The following is a 12,012-nucleotide window of genomic DNA, read 5'->3' as shown; positions in this document are numbered from 1 at the left end:
TCAGGGGGGAGTTGGGGAACCCTTGCAGAGTAGTGCCGAGGACTTTAACACGTTTTTCGCTGATAAAATCGCTCGGATCCGAGCGGACCTCGACTCTAATTGGAATACAGAGTCGACTGACAATGAGTCAGTTGAGGTCACTGGGGCACGTACTTGTCCACCTGTCTGGGAAGAGTTTGATCTGGTGACACCTGATGAAGTGGACAAGGCCATTGGAGCTGTGAGTTCTGCCACCTGTTTACTGGATCCGTGTCCCTCCTGGCTGGTTTCGGCCAGCAGGGAGATGACACGGAGCTGGGTCCAGGAGATTATCAACGCTTCTTTGGGGAGGGGGTCCTTCCCGGATCCCTACAAGGAGGCACTTGTGCGCCCCCTCCTCAAGAAGCCTTCCCTGGACCCAGCCATTCTCAATAACTATCGACCAGTCTCCAACCTTCCCTTCATGGGGAAGGTTGTTGAGAAGGTGGTGGCACTCCAGCTCCAGCGGTCCTTGGAAGAAGCCGATTGTCCTCAGCAGTCAGGATTCAGGCCCGGCTACAGCACGGAAGCTGCTTTGGTCGTGCTGATGGATGATCTCTGGCGGGCCCGGGACAGGGGTTTATCCTCTGTCCTGGTGCTTCTTGACCTCTCAGCGGCTTTCGATACCATCGACCATGGTATCCTTCTGCACCGGCTGGAGGGGTTGGGAGTGGGAGGCACTGTCCTTCAGTGGTTCTCCTCCTACCTCTCTGGTCGGTCGCAGTCGGTGTTAGTGGGGGGGTCAGAGGTCGACCTCTAGGTTACTCCCTTGTGGGGTGCCTCAGGGGTCGGTCCTCTCCCCCCTACTATTTAATATCTACATGAAACCGCTGGGTGAGATCAGCCAATTGCATGGGGTGAGGTATCATCAGTATGCAGATGATACCCAGCTTTACATCTCCACCCCCTGTCCAGTCAGCGAAGCAGTGGAAGTGATGTGCCGGTGCCTGGAGGCTGTTGGGGTCTGGATGGGTGTCAACAGACTCAAGCTCAACCCGGATAAGACGGAGTGGCTGTGGGTTGTGCCTCCCAAGGACAACTCCATCTGTCCATCCATCACCCTGGGGGGGGAGTCACTAACCCCCTCAGAGAGGGTTCGCAACTTGGGCGTCCTCCTCGATGCACAGCTCACATTAGAGAAACATCTTTCAGCTGTGGCGAGGGGGGCGTTTGCCCAGGTTCGCCTGGTGCACCAGTTGCGGCCCTATTTGGACTGGGAGTCACTGCTCACAGTCACTCATGCCCTCATCACCTCAAGGCTCGACTACTGTAATGCTCCCTACATGGGGCTACCTTTGAAAAGTGTTCGGAAACTTCAGATCGTGCAGAATGCAGCTGCGAGAGCTATCATGGGCTTTCCTAAATTTGCCCATGTCACACCAACACTCCGCAGTCTGCATTGGTTGCCGATCAGTTTCCGGTCACAATTCAAAGTGTTGGTTATGACCTATAAAGCCCTTCATGGCACTGGACCAGAATATCTCCGGGACCGCCTTCTGCCGCACGAATCCCAGCGACCAGTTAGGTCCCACAGAGTTGGCCTTCTCCGGGTCCCGTCAACTAAACAATGTCGTTTGGCGGGACCCAGGGGAAGAGCCTTCTCTGTGGCGGCCCCGACCCTTTGGAACCAACTCCCCCCAGATATCAGAGTTGCCCCCACCCTCCTAGCCTTTCATAAGCTCCTTAAAACCCACCTCTGTCGTCAGGCATGGGGGAATTGACATGTTCCTTCCCCCTAGGCTTATAAAATTTATGCATGGTACGCTAGTGTGTATGATTGGTTTTAATTTGTGGTGTTTTTTAAAGTAATTTAAATATTGGATTTGTCGTACATTGTATTGCTATTGCTGTGAGCCGCCCCGAGTCTGCGGAGAGGGGCGGCATACAAATCTGATTAAACTTGAAACTTGAAACTTGAAACTTGATTCCTATTGGGAATATTGCCAGAGAAATATTATTTTATTTTATTTTATTCATTTGTCCAATACACAAATACATAGGAAGAAAAATAGACATGTAGTAATATATATAAGGGTAAAGTGAACTTAGAGGAGAGAATATATGAAAGAAAGAAAATATATATGATAAGTGAGAGAAAGGAAAGACAATTGGACAGGGTACGAAAGGCACACCAGTGCCCTTATGTACGCCCTTACTGGCCTCTTAGGAACCTGGAGAGGTCAATCGTGGAGAGTCTAAGGGAGAAATGTTGGGGGTTAGGGGTTGACACAATTGAGTCCGGTAATGAGTTCCACGCTTCGATAACTCGATTGTTGAAATCATATTTTTTACAGTCAAGTTTGGAGCGGTTCGTATTAAGTTTGAATCTGTTGCGTGCTCTTGTGTTGTCGCGGTTGAAGCTGAAGTAGTCATTGACCGGTAGGACGTTGCAGCATATGATCTTGTGGGCAATACTCAAATCGTATTTTAGGCGCCGTAGTTCTAGGCTTTCTAGGCCCAGGATTGTTAGTCTATGTTCGTAGGATATTCTGTTTCGAGTGGAGGAGTGAAGGGCTCTTCTGGTGAAATATCTTTGGACCTTTTCAAGGGTGTTGATGTCTGAGATGTGGTATGGATTCCAGACAGATGAGCAGTAGTCTAGGATGTGTCTGGCAAAAGGTTTGTAGGTTCTTGTGAGTAGTGTGAGATTGCCTGAGCAGAAGCTGCTTGGATCAGGTTAACAACTCTAGAAGCTTTTTTGGCGATATTGTTGCAGTGGGCTTTAATACTTAGGTCATTCGATATTAGTATTCCAAGGTCTTTTACTGAGTGTGGGTTGGCAGTGAGAGATTGTTTATTCAGTTCGTATGTGCGGTTTGGATTCTTTTTGCCGATGTGGAGAGTAGAGCATTTGTTGGTTGATATTTGAAGTTGCCAGGTGTTAGACCAGTCTGAGACAAAGTCCAGGTCTTTTGGGAGAGTTTGTGTTGTCAGCGGTGTTGAAAAGTTTCACATTGTCAGCAAAAAGAACACAGTTGCTTTCGATATGGTCACAGAGGTCATTGATGTAGAGAATGAAGAGAGTAGGACCTAGTACGCTTCACTGGAAAAATATATAAAAAGAATTATATTTGATTATACCTGTGGTGACTGTGGCATGAATAGCATATGCTCAAAAATGGATATTAAAGTCGGTTAGATTTAATTTATTAGACTGCGCAGAAATGAACAGATTGACAATGAAGATTAAAGACAAATAAGATTCTGAATATTATAGAATATGGATGGAATTTTATGTGTGGTTTGATAAGAAATTTAACTATGAAAAAAAATTGAGTAAATATTAATAAGAAAGGTGGGATTAGACGTACTATTTGTAACCCAGGTGATGAGAAAAGCAGGGAGTGGGGCGGCAGCATTGATAACAAGTATTCATCCAAGATAAACTCAGCTTGGATTAAAATTTATGAAATAATAATAAAAGCTTTTGCAAGACAACAAGACAATAGAAAGAAACTGTCAGTATGTTCTGATAAATGATTTATAGAATTACAAACAGTTCACTCAGGGAAAAGTAAAGAAAGAAGGAGAGGAAGTAGTAAGGTAGGAGGAGATAGAGGGTGGAGAGGTTGGAGAAGGAAGGGGGAGAGAAGGTTAAAGAAGGTAGAGGGAGGAGGAGGAGGAGGAGGGAAAGGAAGGCTGAGTGAATAGAAAATGGAAGTTCAGACTGGGAGATCTTGATAGTCCAAACAAGATACTTTTAGTGTTTTCTATTATTATATTTGGTTTACATGGATGACATTATTTGATGTATGATGGAGAAAATAGTAATAATAATAATAATAATAATAATAATAATAATAATAATAATAATAATAATAATAATAATTTATTAGATTTGTATGCCGCCCCTCTCCGAAATATTAATAATAATAATATATAGGCAGACATTCCACTCAGTAGTGGGTTGTAAATCCTGTTGTTACCAGTTTGTTCATGCGTGTGGGATTGCAACACTTTTGCACATGCGCAGAAGCATCCCAGGTAGGTGGGCAGAGCCTCCTGCTGCCACCACTATCAGCTCACGGAACCAGGCTGAACCAGGAGTAACCCACTGCTGATTTCACTGCTATTCTTGTCAAACTTTCCCACTGCTGACAGTTCTTAACTAAGACATTCCTCCTAAGAGTTAATCTGAATCTCCTGAATTTCAACCATTTGTTTTTTGTCCTAATCTCATAAGAACTCCAAATCCCAACTAGCAAATGCTCTGTCCTACACATTGGGAAGATGAATCTGAACTCCAAATACGAACTGAATAATCAAATTATTACAGATAATCCCTACTCGGTTAAAGACCTTGGTATACTAATAACAAAAGATTTATGTGCCAAAGCCCACTGCAACAATATAGCCAAGAAGGCTTCAAGAGTTGTAAACCTAATCCTACGTAGCTTCTGCTCTGGCAAACTCACACTACTTACCAGAGCTTACAAAACTTTTGCCAGAGCTTACAAAACTTTTGCCAGACCCATCCTCGAATACAGCTCATCTGTTTGGAACCCATATCGCATTTCAGACATTAACACCCTTGAAAATGTCCAAAGATACTTCACCAGAAGGGCCCTTCACTCCTCCACTCGAAATATAATACCCTACGAGACTAGACTTTCAATCCTGGGCCTAGAAAGCCTAGAACTAAGATGCCTTAAACAAGATTTAAGTATTGCCCACAAGATCTTATGCTGCAACGTCCTGCCTGTCGGCGACTACTTCAGCTTCAACCACAACAACACAAGAGCACACAACAGATTTAAACTTAATATTAACCACTCCAAAATTGACTGTAAAAAATATGACTTCAGTAACCCAGTTGTCGAAGCATGGAACTCATTACCGGACTCCATAGTGTCATCCCCAAACCCCCAACACTTTACCCTTAGATTATCTACGGTTGACCTATCCAGATTCCTAAGAGGTCAGTAAGGGGCGAGTACAAGTGCACTAGAGTGCCTTCTGTCCCCTGTCCTATTGCTCTCCTATATCTCCTATACCTTTCTTCTATTCCTATATCTCTTCTTCTATTCTTTCATTGATATGTTCTAGTACTATATCTTCTTTTCTATTATTTCTTAGATATATTTTACTATGAGTATCTCCTCTATAACCTTCATCATGTATTTTACTATGTGTATAGGTATATATACCCACTAAAACCCTTATTGTGTATTGGACAAAATAAATAAATAAATAAAATAAATAAAGCTTTCCCACTGCTGACAGCTCTTAACTAATACATTCCTCCTAAGAGTTAATCTGAATCTCCTGAATTTCAACCATTTGTTTTTTGTCCTAATCTCATAAGAACATAAGAAGAGCCATGCTGAATCAGGCCAATGTCCACCAAGTCCAGCATTCTGTGTCATACAGTGGCCCACCAATTGCCCATGGGGATCTTGAGCAGAAGGAGAAGGCAAAACCCTCCCTTTCCCTTGATGCCCAACAAATGGTACTCAAGGGAATCTTGCCTGCGTCAACCAACATAGAGGTGGCACATGGACATCCGTTTCACTAACCACCAATACACCTATCTCAGTTTTAGTTTAGAAGATGTCTCTACCCTCTTGCGTGGGACAGTATTGTAGATATCGGTGGTTATAATCTCATATCCGCCTCCTTTAATCATTTGTCAGCCAGATAGCAGAAATCTTGTTCCTGCATTTCCAACATCCTTTTCTAGGTGTGGTTCTCAGAATGGTATGCGGTATAATACTCCCTGTTCAAAGGGCAACTTTTTCTATGTCTTCTAGAGAAAAAGCTTTGGGAGAAGAAAGAAATATATTGACAAAAGGTGCCATAATAAAGAGGGAAGTATTGTTTATATTAGTACAGTTAAACATGAAAGACATTAGTACAGCTAAAGTCTGTCTTAGTCATGGACTTTGGACAAATTGAAGGTGATGCCATGGGAGCAGAGCCCCAAAGTGGGGGGAACAATGTCGGCAGGACATGTCAGTGCTGTAGGTAGGTTTAGGTAAGAAGAAGCTCTATATTATGCATGAATCTGGAATTTTAATCAGATTCAAACCCAGAATACTAAATGGGAATAAAAACTGTGGATCAAGATCATGTACTTACGTATTTATAGGATTTACTTGGCCAGTAACCTCATACAATGACACTGGGTGACAATGAGGGTGCTTACTGCAAGGAGGTAGAAGGTTTGGTGAACTGGTGTAATAGTAATAGCTTTGTTTTAAATATTGGAAAAACTAAAGAGAATATTGTCGATTTCAGAGAAAGGAGGCACATATAAGAGATAGAAGTATGGACGGGTTTCTCCTAAATTCGATCACAATTTCTACAGTTTTGAGTGTATTCAGTTCCAGATTGTTCCGGTCGCACTACAAGTTGTTCAACCTTCCATCTGTATGTGGATTCATCATTGTCTTGAATGAGGCTGATCACTGGTGTGTCATCTGCACATTAATAGATGGATCATAAGAGATGCAGTCATTGGTATATAGAGAGAAGTGGTAAAAACACACAGCCTTGGGGGGGCCCCTGTGCTAATTGTACAGATATCTGAAGTGATTCTGCCTAGCTTCACTTACTGCTTCCTGTTTGTTAGGAAGCATATGATCCACTTACAAGTGTGTCCAGGTGCCAGTAGCTGGTTCAGCTTAGTTAGAAGAGTGTCTGGAATGATGGTATTGAATGCTGAATAAAATCTACAAAGACGACCCTTGCATAGGTCTTTGGAGATTCAAGATGTTGTAGGATGTAGTACAGAGCCATATTAATAGTGTCATCTGATGATATGTTTGTTTGGTATGCAAATTGCAGAGGGGTCTAACAGTGGGTCCATGATGGTTTTCAAGTGGGACAGCACTAGCCTTTCAAAGGTTTTCATAACTACAGATATTAGAGCAATTGATCTGTAGTCATTCAGTTTTTGATTGTGGGCTTCTTCTGCACTGGGATGATAGTAGAGCATTTGAAGTAAGAAGCATAGCACATCTCTAGTGATTTATTGAAAGATGGGTGCCAATTGGTCAGCAAAGACTTTTAATCAAGAATGAGTTATCTTACCTGGACCTGGTGCTTTTCCTGACTTTTGTCTGTGAAATAGGTCTTGCACTTCCTTGTCTGTTATCACTAGGGGTTGTGAACCTAGTGGTATGGGGCAGTTGTAAGAGGCTTGGCTCTTGTTGGTGTATCTGAGATGGGGGTTGTGGAGATAGGTGGCTGCAGTTTCCTTTCAAACCTACAGCCTTCAGGTTATCTGCCAATTGTGGATTTCCTTCAGCCTGGGAAAATGGTTTGCCATAACCAGTGATATATATATTTTTAAATAAAGTTTATTAATTAACAAAGGGTAAATGGGGGAGGGGGAGAGGGTACATAAATTCAAAAAGGGTAAGGGTATTTATTACATGATATTGTATTTCAGAATATATGTAACAAAATGTAACAAAAATGCAATATTCACATTTGTATCTTATTACTATCAATAATTCATTTATCTATCTTATCATGTTACTTAGAACCTATAAGGATGATAAATGTTAGTAAGAATAGTGGAAGGCGTATTTGTAGAAAAGTATTAGAAAAATAAGATTAGAATTATATAAAATATTTAGGAAAAGAAAAGTATAAGGAGTAAAAAAAAGTTAAATAAATAGGGGAGGGTGGAGGGGAAGATCTGCGTAAATAGCAGAAGTTATCAGGAGATACGACAAGGTATATTGATATATTATTGGGTGTATCAGTAATATATCAGTGATATTTTTAAGAGCTCTCCACATGTTTGCTGATTCATTTGTTGAGAATTGATTCTTTAGCTTTTCAGAGTACAGTGTTCCCTCGATTTTTGCAGGGATGCGTTCCGAGACCGCCCGCGAAAGTTGAATTTCCGTGAAGTAGAGATGCGGAAGTAAAAACACCATTTTTGGATATGAACAGTATCACAAGCCTTCCCTTAACATTTTAAACCCCTAAATTACCATTTCCCATTCCCTTAACAACCATTTACTCACCATTATTACTGATACTCACCATTGAATAAGACACTTAGTGATCCTGATATTTATAAACATAATTATTTATTAACAATAAAAAAAAATTTGTTATTTATTTGTAAAAATTATTAGTTTGGCGATGACATATGATGTCATCGGGTGGGAAAAACTGTGGTATAGAAAAAAAATGTGAAGTATTTTTTAATTAATATTTTTTGAAAAACCGTGGTATAGGCCATTCGCGAAGTTTGAACCCGCGAAAATCGAGGGAACACTGTAGCTTCTTTTCGCTGCTTTGAACTCTCGAGTTAATACATTTCTGGATTGATTGTAAAGCATTTTATCACCTTTTCTATAGGCTTCCTTTCTGGAATGACATAGCTGCTTACATTTAGCTATGAACCAAAGTTTTTTGTTGTTGTATATCTCAAGTTCCTGGTAATATGTGCATATATGATGTTACAGTATCTGTGAGTTCATCCAGGCCTGCAGAGGTATTTTCAAAAATATTCCAATCGGTGCAGTCAAAGCAAGTCTGTGGCTTTAACTTTGCCTCGTCCTCAGTCCAAGTCTTTACTGATGTAACTGTTGGTTTTGTGGTTTTAAGTTTTTGCCTGTAAGCAGGTACAAGGCCAATCATGCAATGATCAGTTTCCCACAGCTGCTCATAGTAAAGACTGATAAACATCTTTTAGAGTTGTGAAGCAATGGTCTAAAGTATTTTTGCCTCTAAAGGGACAATTGACATGCTGAAAGTATTTTCCTAGCTCTCCCCAAATAATGGCCAGTGAGTCAGGGTAATTGGTTTCATCCTCCATAATTTAGTCAGCTAGAATTCTTAAGGCCTTATTTACACAGGCTTGTAGCGGGATATACACAGCAATGAGTAGAAATGATGATAACCCATGTGGAGAATAAAATGGTTTACAGTTGATAAGTAAAGTTTTCATCACAGAATTTATATATACAGTGTTCCCTCGACTTTCGTGGGAGATGCGTTCTGAGACCACCCGCGAAAGTTGAATTTCCGCGAAGTAGAGATGCGGAAGTAAATACACTATTTTTGGCTATGGACAGTATCACAAGCCTTCCCATAATACTTTAAACCCCTAAATTACAATTTCCCATTCCCTTAGCAACCATTTAGATTATTACTCACTATGTTTATTTATTAAAGCTTATGAATTTTTTTTTATTAAAGGCAGACTAAAGTTTAGCAATGACAAATGATGTCATTGGGCGGGAAAAACCATGGTATAGGGGGAAAAACAGCGAAGTATTTTTTAATTAATATTTTTGAAAAACCGTGGTATAGACTTTTCGTGAAGTTCGAACCCACGAAAATCAAGGGAAAACTGTTAATAGTTATATCCTGAGACCAGCTGTTGTTGATATATAAGCATAAGCCTCCTCCTTTCTTCTTACCACATGTTTCTGCAATTCTGTGTGATCATTGAATCTGAACCCTGGGATATGCAGGCTGCTATCATAAAATGGTTCATTTAACCAGGTTTCAGAGAAGCATAATATTGCTGAGTTGTAAAAATCAGAATTGTATCTGTTTGAAAAGAGTATTTCATCCATCTTATGTGCAAGGGATTGATGGCAGGGGGTGGTTATTTCTTCTATTCCTTAGCCTGTTTAAAATTCCTGCCTGTTTATATCTCTCCTTCTTCATTTCCTCCATTTGTTTTTTTTGGGGGATAACCCATACAGTGGTACCTCTATTTAAGAACTTAATTCATTCCGTGACCAGGTTCTTAAGTAGAAAAATTTGTAAGTAGAAGCATTTTCCCCATAGGAATCAATGTAAAAGCAAATAATGCAAACCCATTAGGAAAGAAATAAAAGCTTGGAATTTGGGTGGGAGGGGGATGAAGAAGAGAAGGAAGACAATTACTGCTGAAGGAAAAAGGTGAGGTGAGGGGAATCAAAAAAATCCAAAACTTTAAGGCTTAAAAAAAGAGAGGGATGAGGCGGTGAGGAGGAGCATACGCCCAGAGAAAGGAAAATGCTCCGTTCGCTTTGGCCTGCCCAGAGTGAAGGAGCGTTTCTTTTCTCTTGACGCTGGCAGAGATTTATTCCCTCTCCAAGTGCCCAGAGAAAGGAAAATTCTGCGTTCACTCTGGACTGCCAAAGCCTCCTTAAGCGTCACCAAAAGGCTCCTCTGGCAGCCCAGAAAAGCCCGAGATGGCTGGGATTAAAGGGGGAATGGCAGGAAACTGGCCGGGCCTTTGTGCCGCTCTCAAATTTCCTGTGAAATTTTTCCAGGCTCGGGTTCTTAAGTAGAAAATGATTCCTAAGAAGAGGCAAAAAAATCTTGAACACCCAGTTCTTATCTAGAAAAGTTCTTAAGTAGAGGCGTTCTTAGGTAGAGATACCATTGTAGCTCCAGGGAAATTGCTTCTTGCTGTGTTAGAATTTCCTCCACATTTCTAAAGATAAGAGGTAGTGAGATTGTATGTATGCGTGTGTGCACTCACCCAAACACACACACATCCTGATTTAGGGCCAAAGAAACTTCCTTATACAACCATCAATAATTTAAATACAGATGATCTATTTGCTGATAATGTACTCAAACATTATGAAACTGTTTTTGCAATTTCACTATTAATTGCTTCAAAGTTAAAGTCAAACCTATGTTTTAAATTTAGTTTTACCACAACTTTAGGAATTTAACTGGAAATATTTTAGACTTTCTTGATTATTTTGATTTTTAGAAACTTCTGCCAGAATTCATTGTATTCAGTATAAATGTAAAATTCTAAACACTCTTGTTTTGGAAAGAAAATTTATTCCCCATTTTAAAGAAAGCACTGCTATACTGCTCCGAATCCTTGGAGAAGGGCGGCACACAAATCTAATAAATTGTTATTGTTATTGTTGTTGTTGTTGTTGTTGTTATTATTATTATTTGTTGTTGTTGTTATGGTTAGCTCTGGCCCAGCTCCTGCCCCAAGGACTGTGGATGTGGGGGAGACATCCACATGCTGCAGGCCTGTTTTGCCACCGGTGGAATCTGATGATGAAGGCTCCTCTGACCAAGAAGACATGAGTGACAGGGAGGAGGAGAGTGTGGCAGACAGCTCAGAAGGAGATCAATTCTCTAGCTCCTCCTTGGATTCAGAACAAGAGTTAATGATACAGCCACACATGCAGAGAGCGATGCATATGCAACAACAACTGAGAGATTATTATCAAAGAAAATGAGGCCACCTGTAGTTGGGTGTAATTATCTGTGGTAATTAATGAGGCTGCTATAAATAGCAGCCTGTGGGTTTGGCCATTGTGGAGGATTATCTGATCGTTTGTTGTGTTTCATGACTGCTTTACTGACTTGGACTTTTTGTGTGCTGATTTTTCCCTGCTTTGAAACTAAACCAGAGCAAAGTGTGTTTCACTTTGTGAAAGAAGGACTTTGAATTGCCTCACAGCTGCAAGCTAAGTATCACAGGACTGATAAGGGACTTGTATAAATTACCAGTTTGTTTGGAGACGAGTGCTCGTTGCTATACCAAAAGAGGGCTTAGTTTAAGTGAATTTTCATTATAAAGAACATTGTTTTGAATTTTCAAACATGTGTGTGTCTGAAATTTGTACCTGTGAATTTTTGGGAGGATTCTACCAGAGAGCCCCACAGAACAATTATTGTTATTATTACCTCAATTAAACTTGGCAATCACATCATTCCTCTTTGTAATCAATTAATATGGAAAAATATGAGTAAACATTGTCATTTCTGGTCTTTGCAGGTTGCTTACTTTCTTGAAGATACCTCGCAATCAATTGGACCTTTAAGGGACAAAGTTTTTAATGTTGAAGAGAATAAAGGGGCTCCACAGTATTTGTACATGGTAATGTCCACTGACTCTTCTCTTTCTTTGGAACAAATCTAAAAAATGTTTGAAGGTGTATAAAAAGGAAATAAATCATGCTGCCCTTTTAGAACAGAATGGAGAGAACAAAGAAGACAACAAATGGAGACCTCACCTACAAAAAGATATTGACAAAATTGAACGGGTCCAAAGAC

The 12,012-nt window shown here is 40.7% G+C and overlaps 1 protein-coding gene across 1 annotated transcript in view; it reads left to right on the top strand.

The window, feature by feature from the left end:
• The window catches only part of CDH17 (cadherin 17), a 73,708-nt gene that overhangs the window by 18,421 nt on the left and 43,275 nt on the right, over nucleotides 1–12,012 (top strand). Inside the window, exon 3 of the mRNA XM_070748069.1 lies at nucleotides 11,735–11,836. Coding sequence (XP_070604170.1) covers nucleotides 11,735–11,836 — 102 coding nt within the window. The remainder of the gene's footprint in view (nucleotides 1–11,734; nucleotides 11,837–12,012) is intronic.

The sequence above is a fragment of the Erythrolamprus reginae genome, chromosome 3 (genome assembly GCF_031021105.1).
Source record: "Erythrolamprus reginae isolate rEryReg1 chromosome 3, rEryReg1.hap1, whole genome shotgun sequence".
NCBI classification, from domain to species: domain Eukaryota; kingdom Metazoa; phylum Chordata; class Lepidosauria; order Squamata; family Dipsadidae; genus Erythrolamprus; species Erythrolamprus reginae.
Note: the sequence above shows the minus strand (reverse complement) of the source record. Positions and strands in the feature narration are given on the sequence as shown.